The 24025-nt window shown below is 38.6% G+C and overlaps 2 protein-coding genes across 5 annotated transcripts; both read right to left on the bottom strand.

Moving 5' to 3' along the window:
* Positions 1 to 126: 126 nt before the first annotated feature.
* ocrl (OCRL inositol polyphosphate-5-phosphatase) lies at positions 127 to 15939 on the bottom strand. Of its 3 annotated transcripts, XM_026330229.1 has the most exons (24): positions 15510 to 15939; positions 14856 to 14935; positions 12686 to 12777; positions 12379 to 12417; positions 12005 to 12118; positions 10985 to 11185; positions 10568 to 10814; positions 10257 to 10406; positions 10018 to 10119; positions 9809 to 9923; positions 9548 to 9664; positions 8986 to 9167; positions 8588 to 8699; positions 7815 to 7924; positions 7494 to 7629; positions 7230 to 7340; positions 6947 to 7112; positions 6194 to 6429; positions 5572 to 5595; positions 3907 to 4023; positions 3335 to 3419; positions 2798 to 2925; positions 2563 to 2674; positions 127 to 2053 (listed from the first exon to the last, which is right to left on the bottom strand). In XM_026330229.1, the coding sequence occupies exons 1-24, from the start codon at positions 15549 to 15551 to the stop codon at positions 1929 to 1931; spliced, it is 2943 nt and encodes a 980-aa protein (XP_026186014.1). In that variant the 5' UTR covers positions 15552 to 15939; the 3' UTR covers positions 127 to 1928. The 3 variants fall into 3 exon arrangements, with proteins under 3 accessions (XP_026186014.1, XP_026186015.1, XP_026186016.1); XM_026330230.1 differs by lacking the exon at positions 5572 to 5595; XM_026330231.1 differs by lacking the exon at positions 14856 to 14935 and having other exon boundaries at positions 15590 to 15610.
* A 740-nt stretch (positions 15940 to 16679) lies between these two features.
* Positions 16680 to 23584, bottom strand: LOC113144267 (protein eva-1 homolog C). Of its 2 annotated transcripts, XM_033325403.1 has the most exons (9): positions 23483 to 23584; positions 21559 to 21715; positions 20269 to 20474; positions 20034 to 20157; positions 18967 to 19119; positions 18535 to 18678; positions 18381 to 18452; positions 18213 to 18293; positions 16680 to 17457 (listed from the first exon to the last, which is right to left on the bottom strand). In XM_033325403.1, exons 2-9 carry the CDS (start codon positions 21662 to 21664, stop codon positions 17072 to 17074), a joined length of 1272 nt encoding a protein of 423 aa, XP_033181294.1. In that variant the 5' UTR covers positions 21665 to 21715; positions 23483 to 23584; the 3' UTR covers positions 16680 to 17071. The 2 variants fall into 2 exon arrangements, with proteins under 2 accessions (XP_033181294.1, XP_026185960.1); XM_026330175.1 differs by lacking the exons at positions 18213 to 18293; positions 23483 to 23584 and having other exon boundaries at positions 21559 to 22520.
* Positions 23585 to 24025: the final 441 nt, after the last annotated feature.

The raw sequence follows: 24025 nt of genomic DNA, 5'->3' as shown, positions 1-24025 counted from the left end.
TAGTTACATTTAAAAGTACCTTAATTTTTATGAACCAATTGTGACAAAACTGAAAAAAGAAAGCACAATGAAAACACAAATACATCAGCTGGTACAGTGGCATAAAACAACACAAACCAGAAGGTATTGATTACATTGATTTTCTATTTGACATGAAGGTAGTGTTTGTAAAGACAAGGGAAACACAACTGTATATACTACTGTACAAAATGGTTCTCCCAAATCTGTATCTCAAGAATCTAATATTTCATGGCCAAGTCGGCTCTTTGTAAAACTTAGCTCAATTAAGGCCAATAGAATAATCTACTGTTTTGATGTTTATAAGGCAAAACAAACTATGGAGGACCAGAGTAACTTCAACACGCTTATCTTTTAAATGCCGTGAATGTCGGTATAATCATATTACTGCATATCACGTGTTCACATTGCCTCCGAACATAAAATCTTGAAAACAGAGATGCTGGAGCATCTGAGAATTAAGCGCCCCAGGGTTTGTTCTGGCATCACTACATCACATGATACTAAGTAAAGGAAATAAATGTCATAATCATGAATCATTTTTGTCAATTGTGAAAGCTGTTAAATAGGAAATACTCATTACACACACCACTGAAGTTCCTTGTTTCAATAGCAATGGCTTAAAAAAAAAAAAAAAAATCCTCCACAGCACAAATGTAAAAGACAGGCTGTACCTGCAGATTTAAAGAGCCATTAAATGTTACACCCAGAAAATGCTGCACCAATTATAGTATTACTCCTCTGAATTTACCAGGATCAAACCAGCTGCTGTGTAAGTACCATACAGGTGTGGAACAATGAATAATGAGCTGTAAAAATGTGTAAGAGGTGAAGAAAGACATGTAAACAGACATTATCAGTACCACCTTCAGGACAAACATGATACAAGGGAGACACCGTCACAGACTTGCACCATCATGCTGATAGTCAAATACCCATGAAACAGAAAAATTACAACAATATTTACACCATTTAAGACAAAGAACATAGAGGGTGACTCTCCACTCGATTCTGGTTTACCAGGAAGTTAGTGCGTTAACAGACTGCTTTTGTAACTCTAGAGGAACTGGCAAAACAAGATGTAAGGCTCACTGCTGAAGTCACACTAAAACACAACACACATTCATGACAGGGTTTTCAATGACATGATAAAAACAAATGATTATTTCCAGCTAAATGTTTTAGAACCAACATGGACCTAAAAATAAACCATACTGTAGTTGGTACCAAAAACACATAAATAACATTTAAAATACAATGGATATGGGATCAAAAGTCTTTATATTGTCCCCTCTGCTAAAATGAACGATTGTCATGATTTATCTTAAGCTTAAACATTCTGAATGATAGATTTCCACCAACATACCATATCAAAGTATTAGATGTTTTGAACAGTATACTTGTATTTAGTCTATTTCTTAAAACTTTAGGTAATTCCTTTAATTTAGTGTAATTAAGTTTCTCTCCTAGCATTTAAAAATACATTCACATCAGTCATTGTTGAGGGATTTATTTTGGCACGAGCACCAACAATAATAAAAGTCAGCTGAGGGTGAGGACAACTCCAGTCTGGAGGCACAGGTTGTTTAGGTCACCAAAAAGTGCATAGACATCAGATCAAAATTCTTCCAAGTACCTCCAAATCCAGCAAGCAGTCATATTTCGAATGAACTGAAGATAAGACACTTGGTTAAACCACTATAGGTCTAATGAAAGTCCTGGTGCCTCAAACATAGGAGTCTATGAAAGTAAGGGTGCAGAACAGCTGCACTGGTCTCTAAAAGATGACAAAATACCAAGTGGATCATGTTACACAGTTTCCTCCAGGTTTATGTCCCACTCCAACATCAAGCCTGGCTGGGAACCAACTCCAAAACCCGAATGATGCAGTGATGGACTGTCACCCTTATTTACTCCTCATCTCCTGACAGGAGGAAACCCAGAATGAAACTGATGGCTTTCTGCCGTTCTTGTGACGTCTGCCTGGCCACCAGGTTTGGAGGTGGCCGAATAAGGAGGCTGGCAAAAAGGGTAGCTAAAATACAAAAACAGGATAGAGAGGGAAAAAAGAAACTGGTTTAGCAATGTACGACCAATTGAATTATTTATAATGTAAAATTAAAGAATATTATTCTTTGCATAAACAGCACTGTCAATATAATAAGAGGTATTACAACATTTAGGTCAATGTAGCCAAAGATTTTCAATTTGTTGGAAAACAGGGTGGTTTCCCTGTGATGAAGGATCAAATGTCTATTTGAAAGTCAATAATTAGTGCTTTGTCCAGCTAGTGTTTCATCTACAGCCCACAGGTTCTGAGGGACAGATACCATTTAATACTGACAACATGTAATTAACTAATGTCTAAGTACAGGTTTTCTTTATACTGTTTTGTATTGTTGGCACAGAGAAACACAAAACAAACCTATTTACATTACAAAAGACTTATTGTTCCTCAGAGATTGTACAGTGAGGTAATGCAGATTAAACTAGCTGATTAATAGGCTATAAAAAACATTAATACAGAAGGTAACCATTTCATACCTATGAGGTTGTGTGACAGGTTGTTGTTCTGTGAATGTCTGAGAAGTTCCTTCAGAAAAGCCATTAAATAGCGAAACATGTTGCGGTGTGCCCTGGGCAACTGGGAGATCAACTGTAGATTATCAAGAGAGAGACAAATATTAACCTTACAAGTGCACTATACAATAACACTTTGGGTTAATGCCAGTATCAACCCATGAGAGAGCACTACGTGGTTTAAGAGTCATCACTCTACCTGTTTGCAGAGGCGGCTGTCATGAATGCAGTCCAAGCACCGATGGTAAAGTTCATAACACACCACTGGCTCTGGCAGGGCATCCAAGAAGATAAGCAGCGCCTCAGCTACAGAGTGGTTACAACCAGCTACAAGTATAGTTAGGAAAGACCAAGCAAATATGGAAACCTTTCATCTGTACTGTATACAAGCACAATAAACATGAGTGATTAAAATGAACTGCAAATTTTCATACCCCATTTTTGACTTATTTTCTGTATCAAACAAGCTCATTTTGCTTTTACCACTTTTTGCACCAAGACCTTCATAGCTGGGGTCCAATTTTACCCTTCTCACTTTTAGCCCTCAAGAGCTAAAACAGCAGCCACTATTATGGTCCTGACAAAGACATAATGGGGTCCATGTGTTAAATGAGTATGTTAATCATGATGGGCGTCTTGTCTTATTTGCTGGAATTTTTTTTGGAATTTCAGAGAAGGCAGGACAGGGTCTTGGTGCAGTCTGGGTGGGCATGACTGGCTTCATAAATAAGGATACAGATTGAGTCTGGGATGCTGGTGTCCAGACAGTCGATGATGCTCCGCAGCTCCTCTTGTAGGCCTGGTGTTTGGAACAAGTCAACCTGAAAGCCAAACAGACACAAATAAGGAAATATGAAAACCGATTTTCAAAAGTAACTCTGGACTTTATTACTGGGTGTTCAGATGGTCAAAGTGAAGCGGGTTTTACAGGCAGCACAACTGCACATTAAGTCAACAGAAAGATTAACCTGGGGAGCATCAAAATGTTTTATCTGTGCTTGGTTATTACATGATTTTTATGTATTTAAGTGAATAAATGTAACTACCCATTTGTCATTACGTGCACATTGCTGATGTTTGTTTCTGAAAAATGTACTGTGGCCATTTTCAAAATATTATCATCTACAAAAAGGCACTGCATTTGTTTAAACACAATACAAACACTAAAATATACTACATAAGTAATATTTTCATGCATTACTACTTTGATGAAAACCTTTGAGTACACACTTGCCACACCCCTCACCTTCACATCTCATCACTTTTCATTGAGTCTTAGGCCTCTCTTATTAGATGTAGCTTTCTCACCTGATCACAGGATTTTGTGTAGAGGTGGTTGACCAGAATCCACACCTCTTTGGGGATCTTTAGAGGTTTGTCTTCAGTACTTGGATCATCCATTAGGAAGCCCATTCTTGACTTTTCCTGTGGAAATATAACATGGGCACTTTGGTTTACAGTGACAGATTATAGCGCATAATAAGATTTCCCAATCAAAATTATGTCATTACACCATACTGTGACTCATACTGCTTTGATTAAGTGTAACACAGACGTCAAATGACTGCATGACACATCTGATCAATTAGTGATGGAGTAGGAGCAGCAGAGAGGTCGCGTTTATCTGTGGAGTCCGGAGATCTAAAAGAGAGCCATTTTACCAGAAGCTGGATATCACATTCTTTTTGTCTCTGCAAATGGATCCCTGAGACTCACAAGAGACATCCAAAAATAACCACAGCTAGTGAGGCAGCACATAAAGGCAGCAGAAACTGGAGTGAGCATTTAATGGAGGATGATGCTAACATGTAGAACTAATGTGATCTTCTCGTATGATTGTTCACAATATTTACAGTTTAGTGAGTCTTCCACAAAAACTTGAAATGTTATAGTGTTTAAAAAAAAAAAAACATGGGCAAATATATAAATGGCTCAGTGTTTACATACATCTAGTTGCTATAGATCCACAGATGAGTATGACATAGAAGAGGAGACTGAACCTAACAACACATCCAATAAGTTTTAATCATGTGTATGAAGGAGTTGTGCAGCAAGGGTGATCTGCTGTGAATAAGATTTTAATTGTGTGTGCATGGCTAACCTTCACTGGACTGCTGCACCCTGCCCTCGGTGGGCCATGGGAGATTTAATGGGTGACTGATTGTCCCGTTCTCTCAACACGCACACGCACACGCACGCACAAAAAAAGCTAAGCTGGCATGTCTGTCCTCTGTTTGTCGGTGAGTTAACTTTTTCTGTCCTTGTCATCCGACTTTAAATTTAGAACGAGTATGCACACATTCAGTTTATGTTTAACGTACTATGTTTCACCAATCTGTAAACAGCAGTAAAATGCCAATATGCTGAATATTGTAGCTGAGTGGAACTGCACATTAAAAAAAAAAGTTTAACAGTTTTGGAAAAATGGCTACACAGTTATTTCCCAGGAGTTACACCACAGATCCTCCACAAACTGTTTTACCTTTGTTCATGTCTTAAACAATTGACAAACACTGTGTGATTTACTGAGCTTTAGACTGCATCTGAGTTTGTGTACAAAAGAAAGATCATTGCCACCAATACAGCTTTCCAGAGTTGTAAAACCATGTGTACTATACTTTGGCGAGAACAAGCCTAGCTGTTTCCTCTTGCCTCACAGCTTGAGCTCCAAACTTAATGTACAGGCATGAAATGGTATTAAAGCCTAAGAAAGAATGTGAAATCTAATATTTTATGCGAAATAAAATTCATGTGAAACTACTTCAGTTTCTGCTTGTTGGACACTTACACTGGGTTTTGTTGAGATCATATCCTGACAACACTGATTCTGATAATACCTAAGCCAGTTTCACTTCGACCTCAACAGCTGAACATGGTCAATTAAAGAGTCATTAAGATACTTAATCACAAAGCTTTGCAATCACGCTATATGTATCCTGCATTGACTGGTATCAGTTAGTGTTAATATTTTACCTTTTCCATGTAGCCATCCTCTCCCTGTGCAAGAAGTCAGCCCACAACCCACAGTGAAGATTTGGAAAGGAATGATCAAGGCAAGGAGAGGTGATGAAGGGAAACAATAAAACATACATGAGAGAAAAGTGCTATGATTAAACCCAGAATCAGAAAAGTAGACAGATTAGAGACTGTTCTTGCACATTGATCAAAATGATTCAATAGGCAGTAGGAAAATGGAAGTTTAAGTAGAAATAAAAGAGTACTTCTGACAGTAAAACATCATACCAAAGACAAATCAGATTAAGTCAAAATTAGCATTACAGAAGGAGGCAGAGGTGATCACATTGAGATCAGAGGGGACTATATATGTGAAACAAGCTGAAGTGGGTCTAACTTGAGTCAGCCTTCCCTGTTCTTAATAAGCACCCTTCCTAGGTTTTTGCTACTTCCTCATTTCCTTGGCCCCTCTTGGCCAAGAATATACAAGTTGAGACATCTCGTGGTGTCCAAATATTATATGTTCAATTAGGGTTTCAAATAATCTGAGGAAAAAATGTTGTTGTACACTAGGCCTATCACTATAAATTAGTCTGACTGTATTTCTCTTTCTGTGACTGCTTAAATGGCTTTCCCTTACCAGGTCAATGAGTTTGGTGATGGGTATCTCTCTGATTGGCTTCTTCATGCGGCACAGAGTCTCCAATGAAGTGCCAAAGCAGCTGGGCAGGTAGTTCCCAGAGACAGTAATGAAGTAGTCTTTGCCATCGTGCAGATGGAGCACGAGAATGTCCTCTATACGGTCCTCTCCAGAGTTCAACAGTGTGACAGAGTCTTTACTGACATAGACCTCCAGATAGATCTCCATGGTCTCATCTGTTCACCAAGAGAAGGCAGAGGTTCAAAGAGAAGCTTTGTGAAGAACATAATGACAATGTTATTAGAGCAGTTGCCTGTGCTGCTCTGATTAATGCAAACAAAAGGAACATTGTCTTGCAAGGAAAATGGTAAAAGTTTACAGATGTGAGGGAGGCACTGAACTAGACAGTGGAATCACCCAAATGATGTTTGCATTTGTTACAATGTAAAGGTGTAACTATACTGCAAATGTGAATCCCAAATTTTGAAAACTGCAACTCCAGTGACATTTTACTGGTTTGAATGAAATAATCAAACAAGCGAATGACATGATCTCACATAGTATTTGAATTGACATGATTGCAAAATTTGGAGATGAACTGTATGAAGTTAATATGACAATATATAACAACGATTTAGAAACTTTCTTTTGCGTGTTATTAACAATAATTAAAACACAACATGATCATAGATCTAAAATTTGAGGAAACATAAGCAATCAAAAAATAGGCTTTATTAAGATGAAAGGACTTACTTGGTTCCAAGAACCCTTCACTTGGATCGGCACGCAGCCAAGACTTGGAATACTGTGAGTCATTGGGTTTGGGGATGAAAGCAAAGTAAAGGGTGACCTGCCCGTCATTTTTTATTTGGAAGTGTTGCTTCTGAAGCTCCCGGAATTTCACATTCTCAAATATAAACTGAAGAAAAAGTGAAAAAAAACACATTTATGTAGAAATTACAATAGGTTCGAATAGGTTTTGAAGAAACATAGAAGAAACCATCATTATGCTGAGCACACGTGTATGTGTGCTTACCTCTCTGGTGCTCAGAGACAGTGATGGAAGGGAATCATTCTCCTTTCTGTCTATTGCCCGAACAACACCCTCCAACACCTTTTTGTAGCGCTCCTCATTTCTCACTTTCACCTTTAACACAAACACACGGGTCCCAGTTACCAACTTTTAGCACTAAAAAGGTGTTAAACTCTGGCATATTGTAAAAATGAACAGAAGAATCTTGAATCTTGCACATTTCAACCATAGTTTCAGTTTAAGGTTCCCCTTAAAGTAGCCTCTTACCCCTATATTGAAGAGAGAACTGACAGGCTTGTGGTCACTAGTTTGCAGCTCCATGTGACTTTGGTATTTGAGCTGCTCAACACTGTTGCCCCTCCACAGGATTCTGTCACACCAAGCTGGGACACGACACTTCCCGCTGCAAGAAACAGTGGTCATTTCAGAGTCAAAGCCTGACATCAGAAGCACTTTGAGTATTTCTGAACCTAGACTGTGCCAGAAAAGCCTTTACTACTATCAAGATTTAATCAGAATTCCAACAAAGAGAAATTGATGACAATTTGGAAAAAGCAGTACAAAAAACAAAGGAGTGTTTTTTTTTACCTTGAGTCCCACTCATTTGTTTTGGGGTCGTACTTGTATGTTGGAATGAAGTTAACCTCTCCCTCCATGAAGTCTGAGAAGGCTCTCTTATTATGCCTCTGAATGTTCAGCTACACATAAAAAATAGCAACATTGTCAAATATGTGGTGAAAGAATCAACACAGAGTCCTTAATTACTGTCACAATAAACAGAACTGGAAAGGAAATCAGATGACAAACACTTAAGATTGTTATAAATGTAGTAATTCTAAACATGTGTAATAATGATGTTTTCCCTTCCCCTGAGTATTTGCTTAACTTCTCTTGGCCAAGTTATACTTACTTGAGGGGCACTGGGTTTTACTATCACACATTTACAAAGGTTAACACTGCATATTTTCAAAAAAAAAAGCTACCTATACAAACAAGCTAATTTTTCTAATGACCATCAAACAGCAACACTAGAATGAGAGCCTAACAAACTCCCTTCTTATCTCTTATAAATTTTTAGATGTCAAAATGACTCAATTTCTACTTTTAAAACTGCTAAATAAAGAGAAAATGCAGCTACTAGTACAATAGGAATTGGTGAAAGGTACATTTTTCAGTACTGATAATGATAATAAAAGTGACTATTTCTAAAACTTGTGCTAACATTAGTCTGTTTTCTTAAAATCTAAAGTATGTTGAAAAGTGCTGTTTCAGTTTCCCTAAATGTGGTGGAAAGTTTTCTTTGAGTTGTTGGTTATCATCATAGTACATATACAGAAAACAGTGAGCTGGATCACAGTCACCTGATCAGACTCCTGAAGCTTCTTTAGCTGATTTTGAGCAATGTACTGTTTGACTTCTGCAGCATCGTATATGAACAAACGATAGTTTAAATCCCCAAGCCAGATTACCACACTGAAACACAAAAGGAGAAACCAACAGAATTAAAGCAACAACTTTGTGTTGAAGATGATCCTCACAAACATTTAAATCCCACCGAAATAGGTCATCTGTTAGTAAAGACACAATAGACAGAATACTGGAAAAGTTAAAAATAAATAAATAAACCTTTATAACAGCAAACCAAAGAAACATCAGGTTTTAGTCAGGAGCTGAAAAAAGCCAGTTAGTGTAAAATCAGCCATTGCACATTAAGGTTAAACTATGCTACTCACTCAACATTAATGACTGAGAAACTCACTCATGCTTGACAATACTGAGAGGGGGGTGGTCCAGTAAGTGGAAGGTCATTCGGGCACATATATCTTTATAGTCCTGGTTGCGGCGCTGACAGTCGTCCACATGCGCAGCAAGATGAGAGTTGACGATGCAGAAACTGGTGTTGTGGAGAACAAACCTCACTGCCACACCTCCTTTGTTCCCCTACAACAACATGCCATTTAATCAGTCCATTGTTTGAATTAAGGCAATTTAATGCCATAATAGTCACATAGCATGTTTTATATCAAATGAATCAAACAGAGGTCAATTGTGGTGTTCTGTAACCAAAAAAAAAAAAAAAAAAAAAAACATACATCAAGGAAGTAATATTTTCAGTCTAGTTTGTACGTTTGTTAGCAAGTTCTCTGATCAACTTAACAGATTTAAGTGAAATTCGGTGGTAAATTTTCTTAAAACTGACCAATACAGCATTTTTAAAGTTGTTATTGATTTTCTATGAGCTACTACACTAAAATAAAACACAAGGCATGGCCCATTTATTAAGTTATTCTTTCTGAAGTCTGCGTTCAGTGCAAACAAACCATTTTTCCCATGATTCCTGTCCCCACATGCTCTGCAGCCACTTCTTTTATGTGATTCTTGAGGGGCTTTTTGACATAAACAATGAGCATCATCCCAACTAATCGGATTAGTCGAACCTGTAAATAACAAAACAAAATAAAGATTTCCTATTCAATCATGTGCTCTGCCCTACTTACACACACACACATAAATGTCTTTAACAACACAACAAACCGCATGAAGTACTGATTTATATCTAAAGGTGTATTTGTTCTACTCACCCTCTTATACTTGACTTTTGGGGGCAAACTCCTTTCCACAGCTTCCACCCACAGCTGCTCCTTAGGTGAATCCATGTAGAAAAAAGCTTCAGTGCTCAGATCCAATTCTTGAAAACTAGAGTAATAAAACATATTAATTTAAAAAAAGGAAACAAAGCAAACACTGTACAACTTGGTCAGATGAGAACAGTATAATAATCTTTGCTGACCCCACAGCGTAAATATCTGGAGGTATAGGATCACAGCAGAGCCACGGTTCAAGGCTACTGTCTGGAGACTGGCCATTCACATTCCATGTACCTGTGAAAAACCTAAAGAATAAGACGCACAGTGAAATGTGTGCGGCAGCAAAAGCAACAATCTACAGCATTTCTGAATATCAAGTTTGCCTGCATTTCCACACAGAAACAACAACATCAAAGACACAAATTAAAGAAGCTCCTCTCACCTGAAGGTCTGGATATCCATGTACTCTGCCTCCTTCTTACTCACACGGTGTTGGATGAGGTATTCTCTTTGTCCAGCCTGGCTGAAGAACATGGACTCCCTAATGCTGTTGCTAGTGGGGCTATCATTCCAAGACTGTGGCCTAAAACTACTGGAATAGAAAAAGTACATATTATTTAACACCAGCAAGACTTTGGACAGGTTCCACTATAGAAATACTAACCTCACGGAGTGTAGTTCGAAAATCAAAGCTGTTGAAATAAAATAAAGCCATGTAACATCAGTTTTCAGCATGATGAGAGGTTAACTTACTCTGGTTTGAAGAAGTTGTCTTTGGTCTGTATGGAAACAACTCTCTCTTTTGGGACTGGTGCAGGAGGTAGAGGGTTGGGTGGAATATAGGAGGTTTTGCGAGGAGGCAGAGGGGGAACAGGAGGAGGCTCTCTAGAGGCAACATTGCGATTCTGGTGGTTCTTCTTTTCCTCCACTTTGATACCATGGTTCAAGTTGGCCTCAAAGCCAAAGTCTGAGGCAAGGGATTGAACTGGATCTTCTGAAACTGTTCAAAAACATGGGATTCAATTCACCATCAACAGAAACTAATTTGAAAGAAATTATAACTTAAATGTGTGGTTATGTTTATGACATTTCTCACACAATCTGTTCTTTATGCTTATTTTTATATTAACTATTGGATTCCCCCCCAAACAGAGTGTAACCATGTATTACCTCGGTTAGTCTGATTTGTTGAAGTGCTGTTGTTGAGATTGGGAGGCAGAACACTTGTAGATTTGGGTTTGGGTGGGTTTACTGCCGAGCCAACAGAGTTGGCAGTTTTGTTTGTTCTTTGTGGTGGGACGGGGACTGGACCTCTCTCGGCCACTGGCTGAAGTGGATCCATTACTTTGCGTTTTGTGAGTCTGGATGCAACTAAGAAAATTATGCAACATTGTCAGAAGAACATACAGATTATTTCAGACTCAGCACAACCTTAATCAAGCAAAAGAGCATCTTTTTAGTAATTACCTTAAACTGTCAAAAAAATAAACAAAAAGATTCTACAGCTTGCTCAAAAAACAAACAAAACAAATGTTAAGCTAACAGAAAATATGAAAACTTTGACTTTACTTAAAGAAAGTCCCATCCTGTTTTAACTGACCTCTGTTGATGTAAATATGAACAGAGACAAAAATGAACCACCACCCAGGACAGCGCTGCTGCCATTACAGGACGAAGTGGATAGCAGCTCACATTTGGCTTGTTGACAAGAAGACTGAACAGGGCACAGTTCCAGTCTGCTTTGTCGAACTGCTGTGTTGTAGTGTGACTGATTACTATAGGTAACTTACTATAGCTGCCCCAACACAACCCTGCTTCACAATGCTTCTCCTGTGGGTTAGTCACTGACATGGTAACCAAAACACAGATTTTAATTACCAATGTTTTACACACACATCAACACCAGGACAAAAAGAACATGTATGCTCAGCAGCAGGATAAAACATCAAGTAGATGTGAAAGCTTTAGTGCTTTCTGGCTTTATTAAGAGAGGCATGTTGGAACCGTTAATGGTGGATCTGAATTCAAAAATGGCAGCCAAAAGAGAATTTCTGCCAGTGTGTGGGTGAGAGGAATATGCAGGAAGTCAGCAAGGTGCGTAATCCATCCTTGGTAAATAAATGTTAGATGAGTGAATAAATAAATAATCATTCAGCTGCTTTAGTTTACCAACAGACAGCAGAGTCTTACCTTGGTCCTGAGCACTCTTCACCTGTGTGAAGAAAGTCTGAGTCCGATCATCATCCTGCAGCTCCAACAGCAGTTCTGGGGCTTTTTCCCCTTTGATTCGTATCCTAACACAGGCTTGAAAAGGATACAGAAAACACTCACATGTCAGTTACCATATAACTTTGTGAAAACACATTGGAAATGCAGATTATCCAGAAAACAAAGCAAAGTGATTTAACAGTGAAGCATTCTTTCAGAGCACCTTGGTAACTCATGACCTGTATCTGCTACTAAATAAACACATTTAGCAGAAGGCAAGCTCTAAAAATGTAGTATGGTTGGATAGGGAATGTGTTCCAATAAATGCAATGGTTTGGCTAGTAAAAAGTACTTACACTCTACTGAGAAGTCAATAAGCAGAGCCTCTTCAGCTTCTGAAATGAAAGAAGAAAGCCTAAATGGTACAAATGCTGTTCAAAGTCTGCTGGCAGATTTTTAAAAATGGCATTATAAATGCTTCTAAAAGGCTATAGGTCTCATGTCTTGGCTTTTAAATTCTACACTTTCATTTTTTACACCATTGTGTAAACAGTGCGACTACTATGCACTGCAGTTAAAGAAAGTCAAACAAGAATAAGACACATCTTACAGAAGTAATAAAACCAATGTGGCAGAAATTTGATACAGAAAATGGCCACATACCTCGCACAATTTCAAAAGTACCATTGATTGGTATAGATAACTGGGCCACTGGACGAGAGGTAACAGCTTCAGGCGTGGCTAAAACCGCCAGTCTGGATGAGAACAACACAGAATCCCACTTAATATCAATCCATCATTAACTGCAGCAATTCCTTATTACAACAGTACTTTACATTCTCTTGAAATTAAAATTGTGCAGAGCTTTATAAAAGCATTTAAAATGCTATATGGGTATAGACACTACTAAGATTAAATTATAATTATCAAGTGATTAAAATTAAACATTTACAAGAATATGAAAAGCCCATGCACACATGCAAAATCTTATTTTGTTTAATATGCAGTCCAGTTGCTTTAGTTGAATAATGGCAGTGACATGCATTCTCAGTCAAGTTTTGTTGAATGAAATCCCATATAGCAACCAGGAGCACATTCATAGAAGCCAAGCTTTGGGTTGTTAAGTAATGAATACAGTTAGCTTCAAATCTGTAATGTGGGTTAATGTAGGTGGGGTCACATTTCACTCTCTAACAATGGTTGACCAACAGCCAAGGTCAAAGCAGCCTGCTGGGCACTGCCCACACTGTCCATCCACTTCACAATAAGTCAGATTGCTGCTGAAGAGAGGAAAATGATTCAGCCTTGCCAGAATAAATGTGTCACAGGGCCTCACAGTTCCCCAAAATCAACAAGGGCCCTTCTGATGTCATGAACTGCCAGCAACAGAGAACACCCCCTTTTCAAAGTGGTGGACAAAATAATACAGATGTCTTAAAATATTATGAAACTCATGACATTTGATGTTAAGTGAGACGGTCTGACAAGGTGCTTTAATTTCATCTTCATTTTTGAGACATACCTGTAAGCTGGCCTAAAAAATAACTTGGTCTATAAACCCATGAACTTTGACAAACAGAATAGTCTCAAATAGCATAACACACAAATGCCAAGCACAGGATAAACTGCACTGGCAAAGACAGCAGGTGACCACAAGTACACCTTTACAGGCACCAACTAGAAGACAGTTCATTACATCTTTACCAAGCAACACTAACACAGATCTGCAAAATTAACATTGGGTTAAAAAATTCATGTGCTTCTTCTGTTATATTTTGTTTACCATGTAACAAAAATGTCTGGTGCCAGAAAATTACTGCTGATTCCATAAAACTTCTCCAGCTAAACTTAGAACATGGTTTCCCAGACTCTTCACCGTTTTTCCTTTTCAGGACTGCTCATGAGTTTAGTGTGTGGTTTTAATACAGTTACGTGAGCATGTAGCTGGTGCACCCATGTGAGCCTCATTATAGTCCAGGACTATGTGGAGGAATTCTGACTAATGGGTTGTGAGCTGGATCCTGGGGGGACTAATTGCTTTCTTCCTCATGCTAGTTCACACCAAAACATGCTACAAACACAAATACAACCAGCACTGTTGATTTAACACGCCCAATACCATCACCCACATCCTCTTTCACAAACGTGCAAGTCCGTGTCCTGCCAAAAGAACATGTGACCAATACACAGATCCCATCGTCGAACAGATCTTACTGGGCAGCAGGGTGGTGTGTCTGTGTGTGTAACACAGCTGGATGACCTGGGTTACAGTCCTTTTGATGCACCACTGAACCAAATCCCTACATCTGTCCTGTACTTCACTTGTGACCTCTGAAGAGGATAAAGAGCCACTGATTTCTGCAGCAACATGTCTTTCAGTTAGGCTGCTAGACGTGTGACAGTGCACTTTTTTTTACTCTAACAAGCAGCATTTGTTTTGGGTTCTCAGGTGCTGTATTTGGCCAAGTATTCTGCCCTCATATCTGATTAAAAACTTCACTTTTTCTTCTTAGAAAAAAAACTAAATACTGGTGTTTGATTAGCCGCACAAACTCCCTTCAACAATATAAATGCCATCGACGGTAAAAACATCACATAACACAATACAACCAACCTTACAATACAATGATTAAACTTTACGATCTCTACCATGTTATCTGTTACATGGTACACACCTACATTGAAACAACAGATTGTGATAAGATTTCTTCAGAATAGAGCAAAAGATAAAGGGAGCTGATGTTGCATCTGAACATGTCAAATCTCAGAAACACACTAACATACTACCTAACCACACAGATCATGTTTTGGTCACCAGATCTCTGATACTTACATAAACTCTCCACTGCGCTCAATTAGTGACAGCAATCTGGGCTCCTTCAGGCCAGACCTCAGCTCCTGACCTCTCACAGTGTGAGCAGCACAATCAAGGAATTATTGTGACTGGGGATGGATGAGAAAGGCGCTTGGGCAGAGTTGTTATTTTAATTAACCATAGACAGGTCATTCATAGCCCACTAACTTAGCTGGTATTGGTGTGATTAGACTGGAGATACTGTGTCAGACAAAAGGCATGCTAATTGAAAATGAGGAGGCAAATTGGTGACAAATGCCGTGTCCTAAGGCAGTGGAGGAAGGAAGAAAGCAGCTCGATGGGTAAAAGGTTAGTGACAGATAATGCGGCTAGCTAGCTAACTTAAACTAGGTTAAATGGTGGCTAACGTCACAAACAAACAGCTTTATTTACACAAGACTGATTCATTTGGGTTAGTTAGTGAACAGAATTACAAGATAACGATGCCGTCACTATGTGACAGACGCGTATTACGGTCATATGAGTCTAAAAATGCAGTTGAGCTAAGTTAATTTTCTCGTGTCTTGTTCTCAACATATTCCAAGTTAGCCGACTTGCTAACGTTAGCCAACCAGCTAAAACAGACTGATCCAAAATAGTAAAGGTCGGAACTTAATTTTAAAAAAAGGATATTGCCAAACACTCCTCGTCGCAAATCCCCAAGGAGCTATTCATTCTCACCGATACAAAATAAACAACAGTATCTCTGTCACCGTGTTGGTTCAGTCCTCACGTTACGGGGAGGGAAAGTTAAATCCCCACCCGGCGGCGGCCTTTCCGGCTGTAACAGCTGTTCTGCCGCTGGTTGCTAGTCCTAAATGCTTGTAATCCAGCTGCTGTTTCTGCTGCTGCTGGATGCGATCACAAATGTTCAACGGGGCCCAGAAGTCAACATATCACGGTTAGTGTGCGCCATTCCGTCAGGAAGCTTGAAGTATCCGGCTTCTCCTATATCATGCTCGGTATCGGGGACCAAGCTGGTCGGACCACATAGCTGATAATAAACGGGTAGACTCTCTTTGCTATGTGGACTGTCTACTTCTTCGGCCCCTCTCGCTGCCTGTTCATCAGCAGGATTTATACCAGCGGTTGGCAACGATCACTAGGGGACATAACGCCACCTTCTGCCCGGGAGTGAGACCCGGAGCTTGACCGGATCTTCTCAGCCCTGAGCCCTGTCATGTGACAGGCTTGGTGGGCTCATGATTAACCTCCTGACGGGCCCCGAGACAGGCCCCTGCTGACCCCCCTCACTATTCATGACAGTTTAATTATCTCTCCTTACACCCAGAAAGCCATTATAGCTAACACACCTGATTAATACATTAAAAATTACTTTGTTAATAATGAATCACAGTTGAAGCTATTTTATATAATATAAAATACCCAACAATTCACATGTACCAGCTGTTTTCACTGTTTTCTGACATTTTATACACTGAAAAATCAGTTCATGGTTAAAATAATTACCAGAAGTATTAATAATGAAAATGATTATTGATTGCAGCCTTAGCTACATTATTTCTACTTCTCAAAATTATTTCCCTCCCTACTGGGCCATTACAAGAATAATGTTGCTATTTTAAAACAATATGTTCTCTGCACATAAATTGAGTTGAATATTTACTCTGACACACACAATACATAATTAAGCCATTTCACACACCGCTGGATAACTCTTGAATGCACTTGTAACACTTTGTGTTAAAGGTTTTGGCACTTGACAACTCCTTGTGGATGAAATACCATGATGCATTGTGCTTTAGTTTTTTTAGTTAATGAAACATGACAAGACAAGAAATCTCACCCTACTTATACAAACTTTATTATTTAGAATGACTTGCTTTGTAATGTATGCTGTTGCTCGCTACATGATATCTTAGAATCAAAACAAACAGGGAGAAAATAAGCTGATTTAATTTAGGCTGAATTTTGACCCCACTATTTGCTATATACTGTTGCACTGAAAAACTGTCACCTGGTGTTAATCTAAGTAATATTGTAATTAACCAAGAATATTACATTTCCACTCATTTCATGGTTAGTTATTTAGTCACTTGATCGCGGATTACAATAAATGGATAACGAGGCAGAGTAAAATTCTTTTTAAAAGAAAAAAGTAACTTCGGTCTGTGATTTTAGTTTTACGGCAGAAGGTGCTTTAGAAGTAGCTTCATTAATACGTGTGACTTCACTCAGTTGTTGTAGGTTTTAATCTTATGAATGGCATAAGGACTGGAGTCACAATGAGGCCAAATGTCTCCGTTGGGCGGATCCCTTGTCTGTTCCATCCAGCGATCAACCATCTCTACTGTCAAAGTGGAAGGACTGAAGATGTCTGTTGTGCGATACGACTGTGTGAGGCGACGGAAGGATGATGTGTCTGAGATTTCATCATCATAGAGGTCGTCCATGAACTCCTTGCGCTGTCTGTGAGTTGCTTTCAGCTCATCATTAAGATCAGAAACCAGGTCCTTAATATCTCTCACTAGTGTCGAGCGTAAACCAAACAGGCAGAGCAGGAAAAGCAGACCTGCACAAATGCCAGAGACAAAGTACAGAGCCACTTTTTCGGGTAGGCCTGGAAAAGAAGCAAGAGAAGACCACTGCTGACCATTTTCCAAAGTTTGTCAAAGGTTTTTGAATTGATGATTCAGCTTATCTCTGATTTACTTTTTTTAATGAAACACAACTTGTAAAGGCAAGTGGTCTTTCTTTTTTCATCATATTTTTCATTTTACATTTAAATAAAAATTTTTGTTTTGGAGGAAATCAAATTTGAACTTTAATATTTTGTTCATTCTCCAGGTAAGGAGTCTAATTCCTTCCCAAAAAAGACACATCTGAGACTCATCTCTAGAAATATTATACAGAACTTGTACAAAAACCATCAGCCTGTGGGGCAGGTTATATTTATTAAGAGTTGCTCAGCTGATACTTAAATTTATTGGCTAATTTTGCTGTATGTAGTAGAGACTTAAGTTAAATATAATAAAAAATACTGTAAATATCAGATTTGCTCTTGGCAGTTACTCAAAAACACAAACAGGATATATCTATTTCTGTTGGAGCTCTTTTACTTTCAGTTGTATTATCATATTATTATAATAAAAGATAGATGCTTAGGAGTATGTATCTTATGCAATTTTTCAAGTATGAGTGATTTGATTTTAAAATTAATGGGAATCTGAGAAAAAGAAAATAATGCACTCATCAATCTAATAATCTATGACATCCTATAGAAAATAGTCAAGGCTTTAAAAAATTATCTTTAAGCAGTGTTGAGAACTGTACATGCAACCCTAGCCTGAAGTATACAGGCATCAGTGCACATACCCAATATTTTTTCAATGATCTCCAAAGAGTTGGTTAAGAGCACGTTTTGAGGCCTGTAAGTGGGGCCAGTGTACCATCCACCTGCAGGTGAGAGGGGTCTGGGCTCAGACACCATTCAAATTCTGCTATATGCTATAAAACCTGCTGACATTCAGTCTTAGGTCTCACCATGTGTGTAGTCTGAAATCATAAAAGGATCTGTTGATCCTCGGCCCACATCTTCCAGAAGATACCGGGGCACTAAAGGGGAAATGAGAGATTTTTTACTTAGTGCAGTCCACCATGACCAGAGTCATGAGCAGTAACAATATTTGTTATATACCACAAGTGAAGGACACACGCAGGTGTTTCCTGGTGCCGGGGAAGCAGGGGTCCCCAAAGGTTTGAGTATCAGCCAGTATGGAACAGTTTGCTCTGCCATGACACCTGCGTGACACCTTCCTCAGAGCCGATGGTGACAAACACTCTGAAATAAATTAAGACTAGTAAAATAAAATTAGTCCAGAAATCTGAAATATTCTGACATTATGATCTGTTTTCACATCTAAGCTCCAATCAGATACATCATAATTGATATTAAAAAGTTTATTAGACATGGAAACAAGGAAAATAATAATGTTTGATTAAAGTATATTAATTGTATTTTATTGTATTTTAATATCAATAAGACACTGAAATTATTCTCGACAAGTGACAACTGACATTTGTTCCCCTATTTTGCCACTAGGTGACACTTAAGTGCCCTGTTTCAGACCCATGTCAGTCTGTGATCCAGGTTCCTGAGGACAGTATGGACTGCCGTGCAGTAGGTGTCCAAAAGTGGCTGAGTAAATGGCGAGGACAGTCTCATTTTTACACATCAGCCTCAGACGCTCATTTTCACACACCAGTCTTGTGCGGTGGTGCTCTGAAAACCAGATGACATGCATACACATATGTAAACAACATCTACTGCAGCAAAGCAACTTTCAGAAACATTTCGTACTTCATACTTGTTTTTGCATGTTTTAGCAAATCACTGGTAATTGAATATTTTACATGGTCAAAATAAACTCAAGCAAGCAAAAACATGGCATTGATGCTTCTGCAAAAACTATTAAAGTATTGATAAAGCAATACCAAGTAAAGGTCATCTTACTGTCGTTTTCAATAGCTTTCCACCATATCACACAGTCTGTTTAGTTGTAATGAAGATGAATCTATTGACATGTATACCTTAAAAGTCAACATGCTTGTTATGGATCTAGTTTAGTCAACTGGTTGGGGAGTCACAGGTGGATCAAGCATCCCTGTATACCAAATAGTTACAGCGTAAGCTATTTCTATTTTAAAGGACGACTCTCACCCCTTGCACAGTGCGTTCCAGCTTCTTCCCTCTGAACAGAGGTTTTCAATCCCAAGGTGTAAGACAAAGCGGTATAAAAATAGCTCTATTCCCACTGCCTTAACAATTTTAAATAAATGGTAGGATGGTAGATTTTAAGTATGTAGTTTGTTTTTTAGGTAGAATGTGATTTTTTTTTTTTATTGTTGTTATTCATGTTTTTTTTAAATGGTATGTTAAGATGGATGAAAATGTCTCTTGGTTTACTGTAAAACAAATATACCTGCAGGTATAATTAAAGTAAACTAAGCTAACCTAACCTATGGATGAAATCATAACAGCTACTGAGCTTGCATGACATCTCCATCTCTGGTAATGAAGACTGCGTGATGCAGATGAATCCAAGGTCAAAAACTAGCAAGTGTACCTTGATTACTAGTGCTTAAGTGAAATAATTGTCCACATGCTGAATATATTGTAAAAGCTCACTGGCCTACCTGGTCGGCATTTGTAATAGACTAGGAGGTACTTCCTGGTCAGAGGACATGGGTCCTGTCCAAACACTGCACTGAAAACAGGGATGTGACAGGATCGCTGTTCCTGACACTCTGACAGCACTTTCTGCAAGGGTAAGAAAACCTGTGTCGATTACTGTCATCTGTAACGTGGAAGCATTAGAGAAGGCTTTACTAAAACGCAGGCCAATTCACATTCATCTGCAGATTTATATACCTCCATAACAACAGGAGACGTGCATTCAGTGTCCTCCTCCACAGTTGTATTTGTGTTTTCAGAAGGACATAAATGCTGATTAGGAACACGTCGTCCATAGAAAGCCGAGAGGACGGCAACAGACGTCCTAGAAGGACATTCAATGATGAGCGTGTCTCCTTCACAAGCATGAGCCGTGTGGTTTTTCAGAATGCTGTGAAGATATACTAAAAGACAACATAAGGTATTTACTTTAAATACCTGTGGATTATGGGAGATCATTTTTAAATTAGTTAGCAGAAAGAGAGAGAAAAATCAATAATTCAACTTATCACTCATGCAAACTTGGTGAAAAGTATGTTGCTAATTAAATCTTAATTCCAAAAGACATTCTATCCTTTAATGCATGTAAATGTGTGAATTAGAAATAAGTCTGTTTGGCATGTCAGTAATAAATCAAGAGTTTCAGATTATATCTAGTAATACCAAGACAATTATTTTGCTTTGTTAACAAAATAGAAATGACAAGTTGACTAGAAATGACTAGTTGACTATCTGTAATAATTGCTAAGTAACGCATCATTTAAAAGCTGTTCATTCTTTCTAATTAGCAGGTAAATAGTGTGACGTATTAGATGCTTTTTAACTCCTTGAAGCTCAGTTTTGGCTGTTGCCTGGGTGGCGCCTCAGTAACTGGGTGTAGCTCTCCAAGACAATATTTGGACTATGACTACCCATACAAACATAGATGACAATGAGACACAGACAGTGAAGTCTCCCCTCCCATGTATATTTCCTGTAAAAGACTATGTGTGTGTACATGTGTGTACGTGCATGCATCAAAGAAGCTTCAGGGAGAATATGAGAGGCAGTACCAGGCACTCACTCACAATGAACTATTATTAGGCCTCTCAGAGACTGTAGCCACACAGAGAACAGAGATCTCTGCTAGGGTCAAACAGAAAGATGCACTCTGTAGCCACCTTTGGCTTTATCTAAATATATGATTGTTACTATTTGTTACACTATTAGTCCAAACAGCAAAACAGCTCAACTAATAAACACAACTCAACTCCAGTATATTTATTGCTTTGGGGGGTATCAGGTCCCATTCTGTGAGGATCAGGACCTGTTCAGCAGCCTCTTCACCCTGACTGTGATCTGTCAGCATGAGCTACACCAGCTGTTTGGAAAGCAGGATGTATCAGTGAATGCTGATTATCTTCCTTTGCAAACACTTCACAAGTAATCAGTCAGCATTTTGTCTTTCTCTACCAAAACATTTATTGATGTTAAAAACAAAGCACTTACAAGAGAAATTAGGAGCTGAATGTACGGTGTGTATCTTCAGAGCCAAAAGGAGAAGCAGAATACAGAAAGACCAGAAGAAACTCCACTGCGTTGTCATTGTGCACATCCCACATGACAGACCCCAGGGTTTTCTTGTAATGAGCTGTTGTGCTGTAAACTGCTTGGAAGAGAGCGAGCAGCCACTAGGTCAATGATGCCATTGTGTTTACATGAAACAGCCACCCCCTTTAGCAATAAAAACAAAAAACTGTTAACTGCTTCAGAACGGACAAGAAAAACTCCCATATTGCTTTGGCTATATAGATGCCAAGTATATTTAGTTTGCATATTTAATTGAATGTCAAAGTAAATATTTTGTAATATTTTGTTAGGTGTTTAGAAGAAGTCTACATCAAACGTCTTCTCTTGAACTTTTAGTATGACGCACATGGACTGATTACTGAATAAACCCACCAGGCACAGCCCAGGGGCCCAAGGAATCGGGGGACCCTTGAGGAGAACCATGAAGACAGTGTTAACCTCTCCATTGGAAAGTCCATGAACAACAGCAAAATGCTGGGAAAAAATAGATGCAAAACACCTACAAAGACATGCAACAACTCATAATTTGACTCCTTTGACTCAAGTAAAAGATAATATTGTGTCATACTATGTTTAAACAATTAGTTCAACATTTAAAGTGTATTGCATTTATTTCCACAAGTCACAAGATAGATACTGCTGTGTTGTCTAAGGTTGGAGTTAGCTAGCTCTTTTGAACCACTTTCCTGCTTCTTGCTAAGCTAAGCCTCCAAACCTCAGCCTTATAATTACTGTAGATACAGACATGAGTTTACAATCAGTCTTCTCTACCTGTTCTAGCAAAGAAAGCAAAAGAGAAATAATAATAAAGAAAAAACAACAATAATTACAAACCTCACAAATAGATGAGTTTGGTCAATAATGTCTGAACAAGGTACCTAGAGACACTGACAGACACATTAACTCCATTACAGTGCATTTATATGGTATGTTTATAGTTTGCTAGCAGGATAACATCTTGAGTGTATGTGTGTGTGTATTTACGTAGTTACACGCTGTGAGAACAAGTTTGAGTTTTACAAGACGGGAGTGAGGACATATTTGGCTGGGACTTCAACATCTTTAAAGGTCAATACTTGGCTTTTGGGTGAAAGTTAGACTTAGTTTTTATGATGGTTATGATGGTAAGGGGCCCGGGAATGTGTTATGTCAATCGATTGTCCTCACAAAGATAGCTGTGCAAACGCGTGTGTGTCTGTAATTGCAAACTCAAGACTCATTTTTGTGGACTGGATTGTCAACAGTGAGGGTCCTGTTTATCGAGATAAGGCACGTTTTCCAGGTCACTTCCAGTCGCTCTGTGTGTCCAGTGCAGATATGTGTATATATCTGGATAAGACAGGGATTTCCAATCTTTTTGTCTGTAGAAGGGGAAGTGAAAGGTCATTGGTGAGCTAAACTTTTCCACATCTGCCTGAGTTTTTTTCCAGGAATACTCAGGAAGTCTCTCCTGTTGAATGTCCTGTCTATTTTACCACAGTTAGTTAGTTTCAGTTTACTATAAATGCTGCGATTTTACCCAGAATTTCCCTTTTACACATCCTGTCTTTCTCAACTCTGTGTGATGGTTGTTGTTATACCAACCAAACACTGACACATCATACGTGCATAGTCACTAACCAGTGCTGAGCTCAGGACATTATCAGTGACTGCAGCTACTAGTGAGGCTGAAACAAAATGAAGTCTGAATAGCACTGCTGTCAGTAATCAATCCATGTGCCGTCATCACACAAGCTGCATGAAACAACTCCTTCCATAGTGACCGGGTGGAGATGAAGGCTGATAGTTTCAAAAGGGAAGCCTACATTTTAATCAAGCGTGTGAGTAAACATAACACTCCCACCTTATACTACAGTAAAATTCCATTCACCTCCCAGAGGCAGTGTCAATAAAGTGACCAATTATTCATTAAAGCTGTCTGCCCTGATTGTCTTGGACAACGGGCTGTACCACCATGTGGAAAGGGAGATTGGGTTTCAGATAGATGGAAAATCTCAGACCAGAACCTCCCTGACTTTTTAGACATTTACTGCAATGTTCTCTGATGTACTTCCTGTAATGGTTGAGTGTTATTTATTAAATTCCCAGTATTTGTTTGGAATTTCAATGTGATAAATTTGTTTTTCATCCTCCCTCTCAGTAATATGAATTCCTTAAGTCCTCTTAGGCAGATAAACGAGACATAACACAGGGTCTCATATCATGTATCTGAGGCATTTTCCTTTGAAATTCCTTGTAATGGATTGCATAATTCTGCATGTGTTGTTACTCATGTTACTTTAGAGAAGTCTCCACCACGGTGTGACGATTTTGAAAATTTCCCTTCCCCTATTTACCGTAAGTGATACCATATTTCAATAAACACTAATACTGAGTGAAGTAGCAA

The sequence above is a fragment of the Mastacembelus armatus genome, chromosome 10 (assembly GCF_900324485.2).
Source record: "Mastacembelus armatus chromosome 10, fMasArm1.2, whole genome shotgun sequence".
In the NCBI taxonomy this organism is placed as follows: domain Eukaryota; kingdom Metazoa; phylum Chordata; class Actinopteri; order Synbranchiformes; family Mastacembelidae; genus Mastacembelus; species Mastacembelus armatus.
Note: the sequence above shows the minus strand (reverse complement) of the source record. Positions and strands in the feature narration are given on the sequence as shown.